At 35.5% G+C, this 25,511-nt stretch overlaps 1 protein-coding gene across 1 annotated transcript in view; it reads left to right on the top strand.

Moving 5' to 3' along the window:
* LOC113236608 overlaps window positions 1–25,511 on the top strand; it is a 56,418-nt gene that overhangs the window by 8,199 nt on the left and 22,708 nt on the right. Inside the window, exon 2 of the mRNA XM_026472757.1 lies at window positions 19,638–19,843. Within this exon, the coding sequence (XP_026328542.1) occupies window positions 19,638–19,843 (206 nt within the window). The remainder of the gene's footprint in view (window positions 1–19,637; window positions 19,844–25,511) is intronic.

Raw genomic sequence — 25,511 nt, 5'->3', positions numbered from 1 at the left:
GCTACACCCAAATTTTTTTATAATACTAAGCGATGGGTCGAGTTCGTCCAGGGAAGTACTGCCACCTTGCCTATTTCTACCGCCAAGCAGTAATGTGACTATTAGGTACTGCATTTCGGTTTTGAAGGATAAGGATGATGGTGAAATTACAGGCACTTGGGATTTGTCAACTTATGTCTCAGGGTGACGGGCGCAGTGGCATTGCCCCTCAGGTCTTTGTGTTTTGGAGCTCTATGTGGCACTGTAACGGCATGTCGCTTACCACCAGGTACCATCACTTGGTATTATTTTTAATAAATTTAAGGCTTCAAATGGCAATGATCTGAGTACTAGTAGTAGTACTGCATCACCCTGAGATGTAAGTTGAAAAGTTTCATGTGCCTGTAATTTCACCAGCACCCTTACCCTTAGAAACCGGAACGCAGTAGACTTCGCATTACAGCTTAGCGACAGAAATAAATAAGGTGGCATTACTTCCCACGCCTTCACAAGGAGCTCTACTGCTACTAAATTTATACCATGCAGAGAATATGATACCTACGTATATCTTTTTTTTTCGAGAATAGTGGTCTAAATTTTATTGTAAATAAGACACCGAGTTTCTCATTGAAAAATGATAAAATGCGCTACACGCGGAAGCCGTGAGTCAGGACATGCCTTAAAACAGAAGTTTTGTCCAGTCGAGTCTCTAGGGAAATAAGCTGAGATGGAGAAATATTTGCACTGCGGACCATTACGTCATCGGAATATTGGTATCTGTATGTATAATTAAGGTATTCTACTTTACCTTTGTTTTGTTAATATTTACATTTGTCTTGGTATTTACTCAATCTTGGTCGTATGGAGTTATTGTTGCTGACGATGTACAGATTTCACAATTACGAATTTAAATACTTTGATATTTATTTTATAGATAGTGAAACTATTTTTCCAGATTTAAATCGCGTATGTTTGTTTTTTCAAACAAACCAAAGTTTTACGTCACGGTTCACTACGCTATAGTACACGGAACAAGTATACGCAATTTAAATCCGGAAAAACAGTTTCATTTCCTATGTATAACAATCGCGAAAACCTAATAAAACGATATTTATGACTTTTTTAATGTGTCCAAGTGCCAGGACAAACGAGTCGTTCGCCTGGTGAAAAGTGACATGCCTGTCCATAGCAGTTTCAATGCCACGCTATAGTGCTGGGCGAAGTAGGCACAACTAACAAAATAAGGTAGGTACAGTGTTGTCAGGGCCCTGAAGTTGAAAATTACGTTTCGTTGCCTGTTACATTTTCGTTTTTTTAATCAAAAAGTCTAAGTGTCAACGATAAACTCCTTAACCCTAAATCAAAGAAAAATAACGCTTCTACTTTGTACGTCATATCTTGAGAAGTTTAATGTTGTAATGCGAAAGACATTACTTTGTACTTATACAGATTAGTACAACATTCAAGCGACGAAATAGGTATGCGCAACAAAAATAAAGCTTTAATCAATAATTGAAAGATTTCACTTTGTTTGCGTTTTCTCTGAGCTACTTTAGCGGCAGTAGAGCTCCTTGAGAAAGAGTTCGTCCAGGGAAGTACTGCTACCTTATTTATGCAGCCAATCAGTAATGTTAGCATTACTGCGTTCCGATTTAGAAGAGAAGCCGTGCTGGGGAATTACAGGCACATAGGACTTGTGTCTCAGGGTGAAAGGCGCACTGGCAGTGTCCCTCAGATCTTTGCGATTTAAAGCTCTGAGTGGCACGGCAACTGTTATGAGACAGGCGTGTAGCTTACCATCAGGCGCACGACTTGTTCGTCCCGGCACTTGATATTTTAAAAAAACTTTATTGTCTGATTTTAGTGTGGCAACTTTTCGGTGTTTACAATAATAAATACACTTGAGTTTAAAAAACTCCAACGTTCGTAAATATAATAAGAGATGCTTTAAAAACAAAAATTGCTTGCTTAACGCGCGGGAGGGTTATTACCTATTACGAGGAATTTACAAAAAATTTAAGAATATGATTACATTTTCTTACATTATGATTGCTTCATACCCACCTGGCGTTGCCGGACTTTAAAAGTACGTGGTATATATTATCTCGTTCGTATCAGCTGAGCACAGACCACTACTGTAATACTGCAGCTGAGGACTTTTCTGATTGTACATTACAATATACTGTTTGATATCAACACTTATTTGTATGAACTCTTTTATAGCTCGTTTTATCATGATCTCAACGCCATCTAACGACAACGCGAGGTTAATAAAATGATTGGTTGTTTCTTTAAGAAGAAAAAGTACATAATTCTTTGTTTTTTTAACCATCATCAAACGAAAACTTATCTAAAAATGCTATTGAAATTATTATTGGGACTTATCAACTTATGTCTTAGGGTGACGTTCGCACTGGAAGTGCCCCTCAGATATTTGCCATTTAAAGCTCGTGAGTGGCACTGCAACTATTATGGACAGGCGTGTAGGTTACCATCAGACGCACGATCTTGTTCGTCCCGTTACTTGATATTATAAAAAAAAATACACCAACCGTCTATACGGTTATACAAAATGAATAGATATTATAAAAAGCTAGTAGTGACTATTCACTACTAGCTTTTTATAATATCTTTTCATTTTGTATAACTAAAGATCGTCCAGTTAAAAAAAATTATGATACGAAATGGTTCATAATAGCAATATAATAGCTATCTATATTAATGTGGCTGATTTCTATCGAAAAATGTTTCATTCCACTTTAATTTTTACAAAATGTAAAGGAAATAAGAACAAATGGCTGATTTGAAATTCTGCTCTCATAGATATCTACGTGCTCAGCATTGGATACAAGTAGATTATATTTTCTAGAGCTAGAAATAAAAATAAATCTTTGAATCACCTCTTTCTATGATATATGGTTCTATGATAAACTTTTAAAGTAAAGTCATTCAAAGATAATTCAACCAAAAGACTAAAGATATAATTCAATTAGATTTGATTCATATTGCGGAGACGCTACGCGAAGCGGCGCGGCGCTGTATTAAAACGAGCAATGCAACATAAACTTTATGCTCAACAAAATAAGGCAACATTTCATTAAACAAACATATGAAAACACGATTATAAAATGCGATATACTATAGAACAAATTCTTTATTAAATAAAGCATACATTTCCTCAAACAACAAAAAACAAAAGAGTGAAGCCGCGCGGCAATAATTTTGACATTAAACAGATGGAGTAAAGCGACACGCAATGGTGGTCAAGAAATGGTTACCGGAACGTCCTGCAGCGAGATTGATATAGAGCATATTAAAAGTTGCGAGCCGTTGATGATACTTGCGCAATATTGTAGTGGATGCCACAAACTATGAGAGAAAGTTGGGCTGTGGATGATGATGAAAATTATGGTTTCTAACTGATACTTTTATGTAACATAAAACACCATCTCAGAGTACGCTGCAGATTTTTGTATAACACGCCTAAAGGGGGTGATCCATGTAACCCTCTTTTTAACCGACTACAAAAAAAGAGGGGGTTCAATTCGACTGTATATTCCTTAATTTTTTTTTGCATGTTACGCGATAACTGGATGATTATTTTTTGTTAGAAAGAGGGCGCCTCAGTAGTGGTTTCATTTAAAGTTGAAGAAAATATTCCACTTCTAAGGGCGGGAAACTAGGGGATGAATCCGGTTTCGCCCACTTTCCGGTAACCGATTTCAATAAAACTTGACAAAGAGATGTAATTCCACGCACGTTAGAGGTCAGTTTTTTTTATTAGATATCTTGAATAAATTAACACATTGTGTAGAGATCGCGGTTTTGTCGAATCGGGAAATAAGTTTCTATCCCTAGCTGGCTCTTACTTTGAAAGCATTGCTAAGCCTACATCTGTTGTGTAGTATAATGTATTTACAAAATATATAATTTCAATTTCGATAATTGTAATATTTTTATCTACGTTATAATTAATGAATATGATTAATTGAAATAAATGTATTGGCTGCGACATTGTGGATTTCCTATCAGTAATCCGAAGTGACATTTTTCAGAAATAACGTTTGGTTGAATTTTCATAATTTCGAAACAAATTTTGAGAGGAAAATTGTTTTTTCTTTTAAACCTTTTTTTTTTTACGGGGGGAAATCTTTATGGATACCCCTGAGCCCAGGGAGACTCAGGGGTTACTTAACCTAACCTAACCTAACCGAAGCTAATCGTGTCTTTGCGATAAACATTCAACATATCCTGAAAGAACAACTGTTTTGATATAATTCGGTTTTCAGTATAATCAAATCAAATCAAAAATCATTTATTCTCAGACAACTACAGTCCATATTTTACAGTTTAATATTAGCTTAGATAATTCAATAGGTTTACACACATTAAAATAAACAAAAGGCAACTTAAAAACATAGAATAATTAAACAAATTAAATTAAATTTCAAATAAATCATCGACATGGTTTTAAATGCAGTTTCATGCAATGTAGCATGATCGGGCAATCCACTCTACCAGCCACAACGCGCAGAATCTCATTCGTGCCGCAACGGATACGACTTATTAATGAGGCAGCTCTCTTTCTAACGGAATTCACTTCGGGGCACACCTAGATCAGAACCAATTCAAAAATTTGTCCTTACAGGATTCGAACCTGGAACCTCCTCATCGAGTGCCCACAATGAAAATTATAGGCCGCCGATAACGGCACGAAGAACGAATATTTAAAAAAAAAACTTATCGAAAATTTGCCTAACATCCATCAGAAAGTAATACTCTGCCATAAACATTTTTTTTTACCATGATAACTATAGTGCGTTGCGTTAAAAAATAAGGTGTTTAATAAATAGGGTAATTATAGACTTACCAACCACTTATTTTCCAAGGCTTAAAATATTTTCTGCATTGTAGTCATAACTCGAATATGAAATCCAAAATTTCTGTGAAATATACTTTAATTATTAGAAAGCTTCTTCACAGATAATGGTCTTAAACTTAACGCAGTTATGTTTCGAGTAATCGTTTTTAAATGTCTTACGTCAAACACAGAATTAGCCTTGTTAAGTCTTAACAGACTTGTACGCTGTTTAATCTTTGAAACTCTGGTCCTTAACTTGATGGTTCGGAATCACAAAGGTAACTGTCGTTGTTTTAGTTAGTTTGTGTGTCAGCTGTTTGATTGTTGAGCTAGTTTTAATGTTCTAGTTGGATCCCAACGCGCATTTAAATTATTGTACTACGTTATATTACGTAATATTTTATACTACGTATTTCAATTTGTGTAAAATGTGCTTAGGCATTATTTTGTGTTTTAAGCGATCCTATGATCGCTTAAAACAGTCAGTAGCCATAAGTATGTATGTTCTTCTTCAAACCTTTGTTTGCTTGTATATTTCCTATCATCAACAGACATTTTTGTCATCAAAGGAAAATGAATAATATTTTTATTTCAACATATTATAATGTATTATAAAAACAAAAACTCGTGTCCACCATCAGGCTGTCATAGCTTTAAAAATTAGGATGTACATGGTTTATTTTCGTAGTAGGTGTATGTGTAATAACATGTTAGGTTTTAATATATAAAAGAATATACATTTTACATTCCATAAAAGCCGCCTAATATAATATGAGGGCGGAATAGATTATACAGGGTATCAAAGTGTTAGAAATTTTTTTAAATTTTTTAATCTAACCGTCATATTGAGCGACTGCGTCATATAGACCTCGTTGATCTAATTTGCGAAAATATTATTCTGCGTTCTATGTAAAAGACGTCATGCATTTTTTACGGAAAGATGAGAAATCCTTTTGTATATTAAATATGAATTCCATGGGGAAATTGTTCGTAGTACAAAACAATTTTTTCCATGGTATAGCTATCCTATAAAATGTTAGTTACATTTTTTACTTTATGTATATTTCCTAAACAACAATATAAATTTATTATACATCGTACTTACCCACAAAAAAAGAAGAATATTTTCCCTTTGAAGCAAAGAAAGTTTATCGTTCAGACAAGTTGGTATATGTGAGGCAAAAAAGCAAATTCCCACTTCACAATTTTATTAGAAGCTTTCTGAAAAATTAAAGTTCAACAAGAAAACTAGTAAACTACAACACGCTTCGATGAGAAGTTAGTCTAAATAAAAACTTTAAGGCATCATAATCCTATTTAAGAGTCACGCTCTTGTCGGTGTAGACTCCTCCACTGACCACGGTCCATAGCCAGCCATCCTTGAACTCTTTATCCTCCTCACTTTGAATTTCTTATCTGTTCATTGTAAGCTATTCTTGGTCTTCATCTCTTTCTTTTTCCCTCTATCTTCCCCACAATTATAACTTTTATAAACAGATGTCAAATAGGGCGGCGATCATTAATGTCTAATAAAGTTTTAAAGAACTTTCATAATTTTGTGTTGTAGAACACGTTTTATAATGAAGTACACGCTTCTATTACTTTTAATAACGTTTTATTTCCCCTTACATAGTTTTACATGAAACTCTGAGAAGCCATCTTTTAAAGCAATTAGCATGTTGACATTACCACAAACAAACTTTTTTCATCAATTTATCTTTTTTTATAATATCAAGTTATAATATATTTTACATTTTATTTTCATATCTATCTACATTTATGGTTTATTTATACAATTGAAAATTATTGTCCTAACCTATCATTTTAATAAACTATTATTATTGATATGCGCTAGCTACTGATCGGTTTGAAGTTTTACTTTACCATTAAAAAAATATTGATACTCAAATATTTACAATAAATATCTAATCATTTATTTTTGGATTCGATGCCAGCCAGCTAAGGCAAGTTTACAAACTTACTGTATGGCATTAGAATCCACTAAAGTATTTCTTTGTTTTCTTTACTTCCGTAGATAGATTGATTAATAAATAATGATAATACTCTATACAAAACGGAATAAGACAGAAATAAATAAAAAGTATTATTTGCCTTGTTGTTATTTAGATCGAAATTTATATTTTGTTATTTTTCGCTTTTTAGTCTAGACTTTTATGGTTTTTGAAGTTGAATGAATTTTTTAAAATTTTTTTTTTCAATTTTTAGTAAATATAAATAGGTAAGTAGTGTTGTGTTTAGTTAACTACCTATACTAAACATTAGACGGTATTACACTTTGTGATTTAGAACTAAATAAATTTGATGAAAAGGCATTACGAGCAATGGAAAGATTAAAACGATTGTCTTAATCGTCGACCTTAAGACGAAAGGGTATTACGATAATTTTCTTTATTTTTCCATTCAGGTGTTTGAATCTGAGAGGCATCACTTCATGCTGCAGAGTTGACGATAAATCAAAGTCAAATAATTTTTTTCAATGGGTCCAAGCTTTTTCTACAATTACAAGCACGCACCATCATTATGTGTGGGGTCTGCTCGTCCCTATATATCATTACGAGAAATGGAAGAATGAAGACGAATAGTCTTGCACGTCCACGTCTATCCGCGAACCTTTGATTTGTAACAGTTCAACAAACACACTGTACATGCGCATAAAATTTGAGGATTTACCTTGATTTCCATGGGATCCCATGGAAATCATCACATCCTAACTTGGTGACAATAGGACCACCTCGAGAATATAGGTATACCCTTTCAAACAAAAAAAAATTTCAAAATCGGTACACAATTGACGGAGAAATCGGTGAACATACTTAAAACATACCTACATACAGCCGAATGTAGAACCACCTCCTTTTTTTTTAAAGTCGGTAAAAAAATCGGATACATCTCACGTAATAAATTTATCTCTGATAGCATATCTATATCATCATCATCATCTTTTTATACATCAACCGTACAACCCCTTTATACATTCCCCTGCTGGGTACGGGTCTACTCTCAGGCAAGTATTTAGGCTATGGTCCGTCACACTGGCCCAATGCGGGTTGGGGACTTCACACGTTTTCCGAGGATTGTGAGTCATTTTCGTAGTGCCGGTTTCTTCACTATATTTTCCTTCATTATAAAGCTCAACACTCAACACTAAATTCTTTTTTGCTTTTCCATAATGTTACCCAGTTGTTACAAAGATGATTTAAACAAAGTTCATTTATGGACCCCGTCATGCACAGCAACCGAGAGGGAGGCTTTTTGAAATAAAATTTGAAATTACTTTAAAAAATTAGGAATAGCAATTGAGAAATTATTGTTGAAGTAAGGTATTTAATTTATTAAGGCATTTACTGCCGGCAGCATTGTTAATGAACTTTCGCCAGGTACTTCACTCAGTGCCCAAATATGAGTAGTAACTTGACATTGATTTGTTCTTTTTCCTATTGAACCCTAACAAGAGTGATTCCACATTTTTTATTTATTTCTTTCTACTAAAAAAAAACAAAACCTGGAACGTTTTATTTTTTACCAAGCGTCTAATCTGGTTAACAAAAGAAAGCAACTAAAAAATCCACAAACTGACCGAAACTCGGCCTTTGCCAGTTTCACCAACCGAGTTTTAGCTATAAGAAATGTCAATAATTTTGTTTTTAAATTTTGGTCGAAATATGTTTTTGTTATAACACGACAATTTTTATTAACTTTATAGTCAGTTACCGAAAAGTGCGTGAAACCTGATTCATCCCTTAGTTTGCCACCCTAAGAAGTATAATATTTTCTTCAAATTTAAATAGGGCCAATAAATACTGAGGTACAACTTTCTCACAAAAAAGAATCATCAAAATCGGTTCACAAAAATCAAGTGGAACATAGCAACATACGAACTCATACTATATGCGTTGCGTATGAACGCTACTGGCGTTCAAGGTATTGAGTGAAATATATATGAACGCAAATGTACGTTACAGGCAGTGAATGCGTTAATGTGGTTTATTTATAACTTTAGCACCTGATGAATATTGTCTAGCACTGAAATAGGTCATTGAAAAACTGATTCAGGTTGTGTAAATGGCTATGCACCCACTAGGCATCGTCTAATATACTATGGTGCCACGTAAACGTGTGCTTTGTGTTGGATACAAGCAACCGGGTACTAGATGTGAATTTTCAAATTTCATACAATTACGATTGCAGCAACCGGCGAATGTGCCCGGTTGCCGCAACCGCCTACTGTGTCGAACTCATATTAATTGTATGAAAATAGAATACTTGTAGTTGCCGGTTGCCTTGTATCCAATACAAGGCACACGTTTGCGCGGCACCTATATCCCTACATACAACACTTTCCGTTTAACTTAACTTTAAGTCCATTTGTTAGTGCTCCATTTTGACGCGATATGGTGCTGATCTGGAGCTGAAACGTATGTAGTCGACGAGCTTTATTATTTTCTGCCATTCTCTCTAGGAGTTAGAGATGATGTGTAATGATGATGATATGTGTGTAAAAATTGTAACAGTAAAAGCCCTACATACGTAGCGTGACGCGGTTTCTCTGCTTTTTCCACAAAAAATCATCAACCATTTCCACCGCTTACTGCCTAGGTGCCAAATTAGTGTTGAAAACGTAAATGTACTAGAATAATATATTACAATCTCACCGCTTTCCCATTTACTTAAATGCATAACAGAGTGAGTCAAACAACCTGCCATAACTTAACATAAACTTAAGGACGAAGTTGGTAAGCGAGTTAGGTGGCAACCCTTTGGTTTATTTGAATGAGGCGCCCTAGTTTTACTTGTATTTTCATACGAATTGTACCGTTGACTTTTGACCTGGTTTTTGAAGAGGAAATTATGATCGATTTCTATTATCTTCCCATTAAAGATTTTTCGTACAATAAAATCTGTACGTAGACACTTGTCTTATTTTAAATAAATATAAAAAGGAGTTAATCAAGTTTCAAAGGTTTCTCACAGTTGACGCTGACGTCAAAAAGCCGTTTATATTCCAATACACAAAAAATTAACCAACGCAAAGAGAAATTCCTAAGCTCCTAAGTTCTGCTAATTCGATCTGTAGCTAAGTTGGTTAAGAGCGGTGGCCCTGGCATTGCAACAATACTGGTTAGAGTCAAGTCAGGTCACAGGATTTTTTCTTTATGTCGTTCAATTTAATTTCGTTAAGAGCATTTTTACAAAAAATATAATATGAATATCACGGTAGTCAAACGTTATGATATTTAATATATATTGAAGAGAAGGAAATCGATTCTTATCACTGCAGGGTCCATTGCTGTCCGCCACGTTTCTAATAATTGTTTGAATCAGTGCCCATGCGTGACGCGATCGGCTGACGTCAAGTGCACAGATAACTTTAGATAAGTAGAAGTCAAGTGAGTACTGACTCCAGGAAAACAGTTCATTTGCATTAGTCGTTCATTCTCATATACTAAGTTAACTCTGTGAAAATACCACAATCATCCAGCAGATGGCGTTGTACGATCTATGGCTATTACTTATTACATATATGTAGGTAATGAAACTATTTTTTAATTATAGCGTTATTATATATTTAAAGATTCGCGCCGTCTCTCGCTAGATGACCCTCGCAGCATATAGCTAAGAATTATGTCTCACCGTCGCATATAAATATCACGAAGATAATCATCATCAACCCATTTGTACGTCCAACTACGGGACTCCTCTCACGCGAGGGCGTTTTCTTCATTCGAGGAAGTTTTCTGGGGATTGTGCACCTCCTTCGAAGTGCATTTAGTAGCAGTAGAGCTCTTTGTGAAAGAGTTTGTCCAGATTAGTACTGACACCTTACCTATTTCTGCTGCCAAGTAGTAATGTCATCATTACTGTGTTCCGGTTTTGAAGGGTAAGATTGCTGGTGAATTACAGGCACATGGGCCTCGTCAACTTATGTTACGGTGACAGGTGCAATGGCAGTGTTCCTCGGATGTTTGCGATTTAAAACTCTGAGTGGCACTGCAACTGTTATAGACACGCGTGTAGCTTACCATCACGCAGTTGCGGAGTTGTTCATCCCGTCACTTGACGTTATGTAAAAAAAAAACAAAAAGTTTCACCACTATGTTTTCCTCCGCCGGAAAGATCATGGTAAATTTCAAATAAAATTTCGCACATACATTCCGAGAAATACAGAGGTGCAAGCCCAGATTCGAACCCACGTCCACGGCCTCTGTTTGAGAGACGGTAGGCAAAACCATTACGCTACAACGTTTTTTTTGTATTTAGAAAGAAAGAAAGAAGAAAGAAAATAAATTTAGTCAGCACAATCACATGTTACAAGTACAATATACCGAAGTGGGCGATCTACTGGGGATCTTCTTGTGGACGCCTCTCACTTATGGAGCGAGGCTATAGAAGGGCACGGCGAATCCATTGCAGTGTCTTTAGACATTCCTAAGGCCTTTGACAGGCACGCAAGCCTTTTAAGCAAGCTTCCCTCTTATGGGCTTCCCACTGACCTTCGCAATTGGATTTCGGATCTCTTGAGTCAACATTCGATTCGAGTGGTCTTAGAAGGCTACTCTTCCGAACATCGGGCGATAGATGTCGATGTTCCTCAGGGTTCGGTACTGTTCGCAACCCTCTTTCTGCTGCATATAAGCGATATGTCGATTCCAGGTACCGTTGGGTATGCTGATGACAGTACAGTTGTGGACAGGTACTTGACCAATGCAAGGGTCAGTGGAGAAGAAATCCAGTCTCGTCGAGAGTACATGGTTAGTCGTTTGAGTTCGACACTTAAGGCAATCACCGATTGGGGCGATGCCAATCTTGTCAAATTTAATGCTACCAAAACGCAGGCGTGTCTATTCTCCACTAAACGGAGTCCCTTTCACCTGACTCCGACTTTTCGTGATATGTCCATACCCGTAACCGACCGTCTTCATCTAGTTGAAATGGACCTGTTGTCCAATCCGAACTTCGGCAGATACATTGAATCCATGGTCGAAAATAAAGCCAAGAAGCTTGGCATCCTTTCCAAGGTGAGGCGTTACTTCACATTGGGACAGTTGTTTCAGCTGCACCAAGCGCAAGTCCGGTCATGTATGGAATTATACTGCCACTTATGGGATGGCTCTGCTAACTACCAACTGGCCACCTTGGATTCAATAGGCAAGTGTGCTAAGAGGCTTATAGGTGTCTCGGAATTAGTAGAGGCGAAGCTGCAGAGCCTTGAACACCGCCGTAGAGTTGCCAGTTTATTGGTATTCTACAGGATATATCACGAAGAGTGTGCGATGGAACTGCATAATTTGATTCCGCCTTCCCCTTTCCATCATCGGGAGACTAGACGTGGGCGGGAGTTCCACCCCTATGTTGTGGATATTCCCCGGATTTGCACAAAGCGTTTCGCTTCCACATTTGTACAGCGAGCGGCTAGGGGAATTCCACTTTCCCTGCCTGCAGACTTGTTCCCCGAACGCTATAACTTGGACCTTTTGCGAGCTAAGGTGAGAGTGAATAGATATTATTTAGATGTGCATGCTACTTTCTCGACCTCATCGTCATTTTCCATCAGGTGAGATGGAGGTCAAATGCGCACTTATTTTTTTATAAAAAAAGAAGTATGATTGTATGCTCAACGTGTATTGAAAAATAGCCCTGAACAGGACCCAACTCAGTAAATACTGCGGCGGTGCCACAGCGCTGTTTTTCAGTTTCAGGCCCTTTTCGAAGTGTTCGGTTTAAAAATAAAAATTACAAATAAAATAAAAAAGAAAATAAAAAATGTGGATGCGCATTAAAATAGGTACAACAAGTATATATAACTCAATTGGATCAGAAAAATAAAATTGTCATATGCCTACGGCGTTTTCAATTAGTTCACTGCCTGTGTGTATTTTATATTTCTTTTGTGTTATATATAAATAAAATTTCTCCAGGCGTGTTTTGCAGTATTAAAATGTGCTCTCTGAGTTTATTTATGATAGTGTTAATCAATTACGCGATGGCAGCGTTGTCGTATCACTTTATATATTAATTAAATTTTAAGAAAATAACGTTACTACATTACTCCAAGCAATATTACACAGGAAAACTTTAGACAATCATTATCTATACAACATATCGATCATCAGAAAGTAAAAAAAAACTTATCAGAAGACAATAAAAGCTTACAAATATTAGGTAAAACTTTCATAATATTATAGTAAGGAACCGTGAAAGTGCTTCGTAACGATTTGATAATAATGATTCGATATTTAGGGTCCTCATACAAATGACAAAAGTTATAGTCCATATCACTCCAATATTGACAATATCATGTCTTATCTAATAATAGACTCATGCATGACATAGATTTGAATTCTATTGTGTACGCGATATTAACCTTTACAGGTTTGAAAAACTGTACACATTGAATAATGAAACCCTGAAAGTGGAGACAATAATGGTGGTTATATAATACAATAAAAAACCCACCGCAAAACTTAATGGAATTACATCTATTTGCCAAAGTACATTGAAATCGGTAATAAAAATGGGTCAAATCTAATAAACCGAATTCATCTCCTAATTTGCCACCCGCTACTGAGGTACCCGCTTTCTACAAGAAAAAATCATCGAAATCGGTTTATAAATGTCGGAGTAAAAAGTCGAATTGAGCGCCTTCTCTTTTTTTGAAGGCAATTAAAATCCGTGTCCATTAAAAAATCTTGTAAAGACCAAAACGCATGAACATCTGAAGGGGCTATGTTGGCTGAGATAACACATGCTAACCTAACCACATTTGCACGCTGCATCCGATTTGTATTTCACTAAAATCTAGAAAACTCAGACCCACTTTGGATGTCGCTTGCGCACTAAGTCCAATTCAAATCCGAGAAAATACGAATATCGCTTGTACAGGGTGAAAAGCACGTCAAGCTTGACACTTAAGTTTTAAATCCAACTCTATGCCGCTTACGATAAGAACGGTGCAAAGTACCAAGTGTCCAGCTTGACGTGCTCTTGACTATACACCTAGAGATAAAATGATCTCTATAATATTTCGGACCGTATTTCTCGGATTTGGAACTGATATGAAACAGACGTTGTGCGCTATTGCTCTAACAGCAAAGTCTTAATTTTGATTAAAAAATAAATTGTTACGAAATTACCTGTTACTGCACTACAAAATGCTTTACTAACTATATTTTAACGAATTTTATAATGTGATTTTCAGAACAAACGAATATCCAACGGTAATATAAACTGAAAATTGAAATAATTGACCGGTTGAAATATATAAAATGAATGACAGTAATTGGACAATTTTCGAAATGTTTATGAAAAAATTGGCAATACAAATGAATTATTACCCGTAGTAAAAAATATCGATATGGAGTCACAAGTCGTTGCTTTCATGAACAGCCTGTCGATTAGTTATTTTTGTTTCAACAATTCCTTTGTGAATTTTTCATAAGCTAAATCTGTCGGCTTACGGAAAGCTTCGAAAGCAGTTAACATAATTTAATATGGTGTATTTTGTAGTAGACACAAAGATAATTTACCTATTTAGAACATTTTTTTGTGATAAATATAATACTGGAACTTTGAACACAATGTTTTTGGTAATGAGCACAGCTATTCATTTTATTCAAAGAGACCTTTCATGTTAATAATCTACATTAATATCTGATATAACACGTTATAATGTAATGCAATGAGTAATAAAACGATTCTAGGATAAGAATGAAACCATGCAAAGAAGCGATTAGTTTCTAAAATTAAATAATCAGATGACGTACTTTGTTTTGTTTAATATTGTAATAAATAGTTAGCCTACATATATAGTACCACTGCTGGGCACAAGCCTCCTCCCACGACGAGAGGGTTTGGATAGATGTGTGCAGGATTCCTTACGACGTTACCTTAGTAAATTTCAAATTAAATTTCGCACATATATTCGGAAAAACTCAGAGTTATAAGCCCGGATTATAATGCTTGACCTTCTGCTTGAGATGCGAAAAGCTACCACGGCTTTTTCAATATTTGTAAGGGTGCGTACCGATCTGGCGAATGCGCCGCGAACGCTGCACATGCGCAACGTAATGCTCTCGCAAACAGGCGCATTTGCGGCACATTCGCCAGATTTGTACGCACCCTTTCCGTTTTTACTAGTGATTGACGACCTCCGTAATCTAGTGGCTTGCACAGCGGTTTGCATGGTGTCGCCATCTTGAGGTCCTGGGGTCGATTCCAGGCTGGGTTTAAGCATAAAAACTAACTTTTCTATATTATCTCGGGTCTGGGTGTTTGTGGTACCGTCGTTGTTTCCGATTTTCATAACTCAAGTGCTTTAGTTACTTTGGGATCAGGTCCATTATTTAATATTCATTTATTTAGCTTGAGTTTTCTCAGTGAGGAATAATAAGACTCTAATATGTCCTTATACAATAAAGTGGGAAATAAGCACTACCACTAGATCATTGCCTATTATACGATTTTTTTCAATTATCTGCCAATTTTTAACCAATTATGTTATACTTTCGTTACAATTATACATAGTCATAAACAGTGACAATATTGTTAGCTCTGGAACATCAGCCTTAGTTAGTCATCCTCATTAGTTAACACAGACTATATGTAGATATTTAAATGCTACACTCTTGTTTTAAGTAGGGCAACCGGCATCTTTGGAACTAAGCCAGGCTCAGTAGTCCGCAGTTTCTACGCCTTTGAACAAGTTGTAGGTATGTTAATTAGTTTCTTCCGTTCTTACGAATTGTTAAACTTACGTTTCCGATTTCAACAAAAGCTTTAAATGGTGCATTACTTTAAACTTTTTTTTACACTTTATTCAGAAAGTGAGTCATATCATAGTACATATAAATAGAATAAATACAGTAGAAATGCTTTGTTTTCGTTATACGTGTAAAGACGCGCAAAGTTCCACAGTTTAAGCACAGTCAGCCATTTTCTTTGTATGTTATGGTCATGTCAATTATCTCGCGAAAAATCTCGAATATCATAGAAAGATACCTATTTTCGCTATTTTGAAATGCAAACTGATAGTCATACTTGCAATGTTATATAGAGTGATATTTCATATCATCATTAAATGTCATTTTATTTTAATTTGAAACAGTTAAAGTATTTAATCAATCACTTAGGAAAAATATATAGTAAAATTGAGGACATACACTGGTCACACACTATACTATATGGTGTGAAAACACGATTCCTAAACATTTTCACAATGGAAAAAAATCACAAACTTACCCCCAAATTTTACAACAAAATCTTCAAGTCACTTCACAAATACCAATTTTTTTATATTAACTGAACTAAATAGAACACGTATAGTATGCGATATATATTTTTCAAATGGTCTTAAGTTCGTTTATAAAAAAATTGAAATAAAGCCAGTGTCCCTGCCAAGCAAAATGAACCGTATTAGTACGGGAAACATTTAAATTCGAACTGAGATAGTATCGACTATTAATAAACTATGGTAATTTCATGAAATAGTTGACGTCAAATAAAATGAGTGTCAAGGAGACACCCAAACCAACATAATGTCAAAATAGACTGTGGTACACTGATAACACCTAAATAACCTTGAGAAGCACTATCCGAATGTACAATCCATCCACGCTATAAAATAATATATAGTTGACTGTTATATACGAGTAAATAGTTATAATGACTTTTGTCGACAACAATCGATATTCTTAAAGAAGCAGCAGTGCGTAGTGGGAAGAATAAGAGCGCTTGTATGAAAAGAGTTAGATTTCAGTCAGTGACAATTTTTTTATTTAAATATTCTGGAATACTATCATAATATTAATTATCGAATGTCACTTGTGAAGTGTATCCGGAAATATTATTATATTTCACGATAATAAATATACTACCTCAGTGCCGAACGGTTACTACTCCGGCCAGCCATGCAAAGGTCTCGTATTCGATTCCCGGGCTGGGAGAAATATTTGTATAGCCTTCATTTATGTTTCTGGTGGGTTTGGGTGTTATTTGTGGTTGTCTATTTGTGTATCCGTGGCACCCGCGATACAGGGTTTCTCTAGTGCGGGGCTATAAGTGTGTTCGTTAAAAAAAAATATACGAAGAAATGAATGAATACCTACTTAAATTATAAAAATTGCCATCGAAATTAGGTAGAGAAAATTAATCTGAAAATTACCTAAAAGATTGATGAATGTAAGTGAAGTAATAGAAATTGGTCAAGGTCTCTGCCTATTCCAGAGGTAATCCAATTGCGTAAATATACCTATGTACGTACGTAATCGGGTGACCAAAATTTAACTAAACCAAAACCGTCCAAGTAAAGCGATGATTTGGTCCTATTTCTGGCTCACAAACACAGACATAACCAAAGTCCGCTCAAACTTTTTGAATTCGCTCCCAATTCTCCGCTAACGTCGTTTGTGGCTAAGCAGGTTCGTTATAAACTTACACCTACCGCCCTATTCTGTATACGGATATATTATGTATTTGCTATTTCAGATTTTTAATGGCACACACGTTCGCATGTGCGTTTTACCCTGAACATTACTGGTTATTATTACCTGACCATTATTACCTAAAATTACTGGTTGGTAGATTTATCACAAGCAAACGACAACTGTCACTCAAGTTAAGGAACCACTTTTGGAAATTGTACTTCAGTTGGGAAAGACAAAAGTTAATATAAATAGAAAATTTAAACACTTGAATACTCGACGATTACTTTCAAGACGCAGAAGTGTTTTGAAAACAATTGATTGACATCCATCTCTCAAGTTGGAATCCACTGTTATCCAGGTATAGAAGACCACGCATAAATATATCGGCGATAGAAGTAGCAGGCAGTTGTTACTTATTTCATAAATGTATTAAGTATCTGGTTTCTTCTACAATCATGGAAATGTGTTAGAAAGTCTTATAAATATAAAATAAACGAAAACGCAAGTTATGTTACGAAAAATAGTATTGTTTATAAAGAATAGTGATAAACGTCACATTAATACGAGGCATAAAAATAAACTGGCTGTTGTTAACAATATTCACAAAGTCACAAATTCAGTTAAGGCCAATGTATACGCTTCTATAAAAAGATTCTGGTTGATATTCAAAACCTTTCCCAAGGTTTAAAACTATGATGAAACAAAAACTTTATAAGTTACTTTATTATTCACCTTCAGCGTACCTACTTGGATGACAGAAATCTGTAGTCCCGTTTAGCTTTGCATGTTGTCTCGATCTATGATGTTTGAAATAAATCTTGTATATGATAAATGTCTACAAATGTTTATTTACAAAGAGCAACCCTAAAGTTTCTTGCTTATTCTTCTCTTTGCGATTCTCATGATTAAAGACCACGAATTGGTTCGAAACATGTCGAGTAAAAATTCGACTTAAATACGTGAGTTGTCCGTTATTTTTAGTTAATAAATCTGTGAATTGTGGATTTAATTACTTAGAGCTAAGTCCAAACTCATGGTACCACGATTTCGTTTAACCAAGGTAAACGACTCTTTTATGGGGAACTGTATAGGTTTTTACAATAAGATTCCGGAGCATATATTAAGATTATCATTTCCTAAGTTTAAAAACTACGTTAAAAATATTTTGATCGAAAAGTCATATTACAAAATTGAAGACTACGTGTTAGATAAAGATGTATTGAAAGACGACACGGCTCCAGAATCCACACAAATTTGATTCAAAGTGTATTCCATAGCATTTAAGTTTATTCGAAAAGAGAAATCCCTAGAGTTTCTTGTTCATTCTTCTCAGGGAAATCAGCGTAGTGAATGAGTAGTAGCTTAATGTAATGTAATATAAATGTGACGTTTTCAAGTGTAAATTTATTTTACCTATGGAATAAATGATCTTTGACTTTGAATTTGTCAATTATCATCAAATTACCTATTACTTACGTCACACAGTTCGAATCTCCTCTAAGTAGAAGAAGAAGGTCATAGTCCACCAAGCAGGTGCAATGCGGGTTGGGGACTTCACGTGTTTTCCAACGGTCTTCGAGCGCCTTCGATATGACGTACACCGCGCGGTAGCTCGTATATAGAATAGTATTCTTTTTAGTAAAATCTGTAAGTTATCTCAGACCATCATATTTAAGTGCTAAATTAATTAATTACAAATTAACTGAAGAGCTCGAATTGATACCATCCCAAACAGGTGTGAAAACTTGTTTGTCTAACGCGTGTTTTCTACTTTTTTCTTCCTTCATTTTCTCCTATTCTTCTGTTACACTCTATATCTTTCTCATAGTATGCTCACTATTGAACCTTCATGTACAACCCATACTTTAACCTTTACATAGAACTGGTATATGTAACTTCTTGGTCTTCTCTATCCAGCCTAGACCATTCCTTCTTATATGTTTTAAATGATTATCATGTTGCTGATCCTACGTGTTCACAAAAATAAACATTTTGATGACGCTTAAGGAAAAGCGAACGTTTTTATTATTTAAGACCAATATATCTGCGTCAACTATCTTTCCTGTCTGCAGCGCAATAATTTCTCTTGACATGGGTCAAGTCCGAATGTCGTTTGTAGCTTTCATCTTATAAAACATTCAAGGATTAAATTATAGGAACGGGTCTCCAACTTACACTTCTTCTTTTCAAAAGAAAAAATATTTCATGACATTATATTAAAATATCAAAATTGTCGTGAAATAATTCTCATATGCAACATAAGTATCTACACGCCTTTGCGTCTTTTTCAACAAGTATAAAGTTACGTCATAATTTGTCAAAAAAGTTAGCATTAACACTTTTTCTTTTTGTTTCAGAATCACTATTACTTCGTATAGTCAGGGTGTCCGTACCCCCGTACAGGATACGAGGACAAGTAGCTATACTGGAATGCGACTACGAACTAGATAACGATGGCCTGTATTCTGTCAAATGGTACAGAGACAACGAGGAGTTCTATCGATACATGCCCAAGTTCGATCCCCCGAAGCATGCGTATAAGCTGGATGGAGTCAAAGTCGATGTGAGCATTATTACTTTTATTTACACACATAATTATGTAGCATATTGGTATTATCACCTCTGTCTCTTAGCGGAGTTGTGTACGACTCCTTATTTGTAACGTTCGTGAGGATCATAAGTATACAGATCGTTCGCTGTGTATATTTGCGTCGTCTTAATAGACAAGCGTATTTATTCTAAGTGCTTTTGATGTAGGTAGTTCTTTTTTATTGCTATATACCTGAGTATGTAACTAATATTACAATAACAAGAAACAGTATGTGAGTTTATTTATGCGTCTTTGCAAATCTACTCCAATTAAATAACTTTTTATTCACATGGGCACGTTTTGTCAGCTCAATATTATGTGTTCTGTGTTACGTGAGTTCCCTGTGAAAGCCAGCAAGTACTGCCACCTTACATATTTTTTCACCAATCAATAATGTGGACATTACAATGTTCCGGTTTTGATGGATAAGAGTGCTGGTGAAAGTACATGCATATGTGATTAGTAAAATGTTGTGTCTTAGGGTGATGGGCGTAATGACAATACTCAGGTCTTTGCGATTTGAAACTCTGACAGGCACTGCAACTGTTATGGTTGTCGTTTATCACCAGAAGTACCTCCCGATATAGTTGTTTGTGCGCGTTTTGTAACCTTCTTGAATCCTACGACGGTAGTATATTGCACTGCTATTACAATAGTGTTGTAACTCAAAATATGTGAAATTCAAGATTATACTACCGCTGAACGTAAAATTCGATACGCTACACGTCAATAAAACCGACGTTAGAATATTGTAAAAAATAAAAGAAATGTACTTAACTCAAAATGAGACAAGTTTTGTGAGCTTGCTCTAGACAAAAACAGTCGTTATTCACAAATATGAGATTTTTTGCCTTTTATTTTTATATAATTATTTTATATTAAATAAATTGGCTAGTAGAAAATTGTTAAGATGTCTGTAATAAAATTTAACCTCAAAATCAAATCAAAATCAAAAACCTATACATATATTTTAATAATTTTTCACGTGAAGTGTGTAATTAGCTTTTCATCGATTCTGAACAAAAACACTTTTGGAGTTAATACACTATTGTAATAACAGTGCGACATATTATGTAAGTGGCAGGTCCATTATTATGGTGTCAATAACAGTCCATTGGTAGGGTCTGAAAAAGATATTTTATTAATAGATATGGAGATGGTATAAGCAGTGTTTATATTATATTCTTGAGCTTTCGGCATCTTGTCGAAACCGAAGTATGTTTGACAGATTTAAAATCAAACAACACTCGTCTTACCTCTAGTTAACGACACAGCCTGTACACACTCTGTACCACGGAAGCAAAATGAAATAATGCCTTAAGGCTCGATTTCTATCGGAACCGTTGTCGCTTAAACAAATGACAAACACTACGAAATCTTGGTAATCATTGGTCATAGTTTCTAATTTAAAAAGGTGTAACAAATTCTGGATTGTTAATATAATTTAACTTTACCCAGTCGCTATATCGTTGAAAGTTCAATACTGCATTGCAAGTTACGATGTTTTGATTTCATGTTAAAATTTTATTCAACTTACTGCCATCTTGCGGCTAGTAGTTGGACTACGACCAACGATTAACGTCTGAATTAGTTTGAAAACAGAAAATTAAAAATGTATAAGGCAGGTAAATAAGGCAATAATATTTTTGGTGCGGCTGTAATTTTTGCACTCCAAAATAGCACAGCACAATAAGACATTTTTCTGTGATTTTAGAGAATTTGTGCGGAAGAATGACACAATCATACGATACAAAGCGAAAGTGGCGGACTTAGCTCAAGTAGGTCTTTCGAGACCTAATGTTGGCACGCGTCGGGCGCTAACTAACCACTTCTACTGTATTTATTGTTCTGTGGGCTGTACGTGGGGAAGACATATTACATTACGTCATTGTAACAATATAACAGTGCTTTATAATCAATAATAAGTATGATGTCAATATCCAAACTTGTTACTGGCACCAACGTCACCCATGATATTAACTTCGAATTAAAGAATAACCGTAATTTTTATGGCAAAAATAAAAATAAAAGATACTTTTATCTTATTTTACTGAGTTGAAAATAAACAATTATATTATTAATATCTATCTTCCTGGATATTTTCGGGCCAAGACGGCGCGGTCGTTTGGCGGAAACATGATTTTTTTATTATTGAGAATAATTTTCTTCGAACATGCGTTCATGAGTAAACAATGTTGCTTCAAACAACTCTACTGTCAAATCGGCTCCTTTCCATGCATAATAGACATTCAATATTTCCAAGTTCCTTTTTTCCGCCTCCGAAAATATACATACAAACTCAATGGGATCAAAGTTGACGTAAGTGTTTGAAGTTTGTTATCAATACTTTTGTTTGCACGAACCTTTTTCCGAAGTTCCGTTTGAGTAAAGCGATGGGGATAAATGAAATGGTAATTTAAAAGAAAATAAGGGTTTTTCTTATCTTGTTATTTGTGCCATTAAGTTTTTTCATTTTTATACCTTACGGACGTTTTTAGGAATGTTCATACACCATTTTCAAAGAGCATTCGTATGCTGTTACTTTGCTCAATAATATCATACTATAATAACACAAGTAATGTAATGTCATACAAACGTAAAAGCGTGGCGTGTCGGTGAGCATGCCACAACATGAACATTCCCACAGTCTCGCGAGGCTCTCTCACAGTTCATTTAGGGACTTTCTTAGGGATGTTCATACAGCGCCCTCAAAGAGCATTTGTATCGACTCTGCTCATTAATACCACACTACTTATAATAAGATAAGTAGTGTAACTTCATACAAATCTAAAACCCTTGCATATATGTGAGCACGCCCACATTCCCACAATCTCGCGAGGCTCTCTCATTGCACAGCGCCGATTATCGCATGTACCATTCATTAAAGAAATGAACGATTCGATTGGTGTATAAAAAATGTTATCAAATAGTAGACTTGTTTATTATTGTGTTTTGAACAAGAGTGCTTCAAATTCAGAGTAGATCGGCATTTCATTTCTATTTCATAAGCAAACTTCCATAACCGACATACATATCAATACGAGATGTTAACATAAAAATATAAATATGTAAGTACTGGATAAAGGATACGGAAAGGGGTAGAGTGATGAGGACAAATTTTACATCAACATAGCACGAAAACACTGTGATGATGATTTTTTCAAATTATGTTAACACCTTGAAAGTACAACCATGAACCAATAACTCAAGCGAACTGCTAATCGCGATACATGACAGCGTATTTGGGTATTTAGTACACCACGACTAACGCATTCGGGTATTTAGTACACCACGACCAACGTTCTCGGGTATTTAGTACACCACGACCGACGTATTCGGGTATTTAGTATACCACGACCAACGTATTCGGATATTTAGCACACTATCTGATTAGTACATCACGTGTCGCGACGAGAACCAAATACCAATGTTTTTTTACTGATTTGTTTTACATTGACAAGTTCCAATTTATCAAAGCTACTCTAATTTCTAGATATAACAAACAAATTAACTAGATGGCTTACTTCACAGATTTTTATGGATAGAATATTTGTCCGCAGCCACCTTGAATACGCATTGCAGGTCTGGAGCCCTCAATGAATGAATGAATGAATGAAATACATTGGAAATGTGCAAAGAAGATTTATTAACTTTTATGTTTTTGAACTAGGGAGCGGTAACAGTCAAACTGGTATCTTGATACATGTAAGGAACATCATCTTTTATCGTTAGAGGATCGACGCCGGATTACAAACCTAGAATTGAAGATTTCTCTTAACGCCCCTACAAAGACCTTTAGGTTTAATTCACTTCTGTGCGTACCTCCGGCCTCTTCGAACTTTTATTTATTTATTGAAAGATAGACCATAAACTTAACACAAAACAGTCTTAGAAATAAATATATATACGTTTGCCACACAAGGTGTCAAGTTGCTACAGGTGTACAGTACTAAAAATTTTAGAGTTAGCCAATGAAATACAAATAATGGTATGAAATTTCAAAAAAGTTAAAATTAAAAATTATACCAATACATGGCTAAACGGGATTCGAGGGATTAAAAAAAAAAACATTGCTAGTACATGCGAATAAATTGTTCAGTGTTTTTTACATGAAAGACGTCTATCTCACTGTCTCTGGTCACAGTCAAGTCATTGTATGACTGCATGAGTCTGTTCATACCTTCCGAGATTAGTTCGGCTACTAGACAAAACAAACGATTTGCCAATGGGGACCCTAGGCACTCTACGAGGAACGTTTATGTTGTTGAGGGCCAGTGCCTCTGGCGACGATTTACCTCCATGTACCATTCTGTGCAGAGTTCCAATATCAGCAATTCGACGTCTGGTTTCAAGAGAACACATTCTGAAATATTTCAGCCGAGTATTATATTCAGCACGGTAGGGACAATAGGGGTCTTTATATGCCAGAAAACGAGTAAAGTTACGTTGCAGCTGTTCGATTCTTTCAGAATGATTTCTATAATGTGGATTATGGAATCCAAAAAGATTCTGGAAGTCTGGACTGGCGATGCATATTCCAAGGTACTACGTATCAAAGTGTTGTTTAAGGGAGTACCAGGAGGTATAACTTTCGGCGGAATGCGTATCTCTTGCAAGCGAGTAATAGTTTCATATTGTCCAAGCAGTTTAATATTGACCTTTTTGACACCTGTGCTGCATCGATAAAGCGTTTTATTAGTATTTGTTTTTTGGCGAGTAGGTAATTAATAAAACTTGCGAATTTGTCATAGTATATTATATTGTTACTTAACTAGTGACTGTGTTATAATTTAATGCTCATTAATATCAACTTAATGATTGCGTATTTATAATATTTATAATAACTGCCTCAGTGCCCGAAGAGTTACCATGTCGGACTGCCACGCAGAGGTCTTGGGTTCGATTCCGGGAGAAATATGTGTATGGCCTACATTTATTTCTCTCGTGAGTTTGAGTGTAATTTGTGATTGTCTATGTGTGTGTCCAAGGCACACAAGGTTTCCCTAGTGCGGGGCTAAGAGCGTGTTGCGTGTGTTGTGTGTGTGTGTGTGTGTGTGTGTGTGTGTGTGTGTGTGTGTGTGTGTGTTTGTGTGTTTGTGTGTGTGTGTGTGTGTGTGTGTGTGTGTGTGTGTTTTGTGTGTGAATTTATCAGTGCTGTCCTATAATTGGCTATCCATTATTACTTAAATTTTTATTCTGTAAGCTAGTCGTTGGCCTTCCAATAAATTAACCTTCCAGCGGTCGCGCGCGGTGTTAGAGACCGCAGCGACCTTATTTTAGTCATTTTACAAAAACTATAAACAATAAACGGTTGCGCGACCGTGATATCCTCGAGGGGATGAGGTACTTCCCCTTAATAGCCCTGTGACATTCGTCGCAAGCGCACATGTGCCTTTATTTGTGTTTGCGGTCACAGATTCCCTTCACGGCCGGTCGTGTTTGTTTTGAAATTTTGTTGATTTTAACGTTGTTTGTGTCATATGACTAAAATTTTGAATTTTTATAGACTGTTCAACTAATAAGTACAAATAAAAAAAATTATGAGTACATAATGTTTTTTCTATTTTCATTTACATAATATAAAAGACTTTTTTATCATGTGCTACACAACGTCATGAAAATATTCATTTGTCTTCTCAAA

Source organism: Hyposmocoma kahamanoa, unplaced genomic scaffold (genome assembly GCF_003589595.1).
Source record: "Hyposmocoma kahamanoa isolate Upper Pololo Valley unplaced genomic scaffold, ASM358959v1 92, whole genome shotgun sequence".
Lineage (NCBI taxonomy): Eukaryota > Metazoa > Arthropoda > Insecta > Lepidoptera > Cosmopterigidae > Hyposmocoma > Hyposmocoma kahamanoa.
Note: the sequence above shows the minus strand (reverse complement) of the source record. Positions and strands in the feature narration are given on the sequence as shown.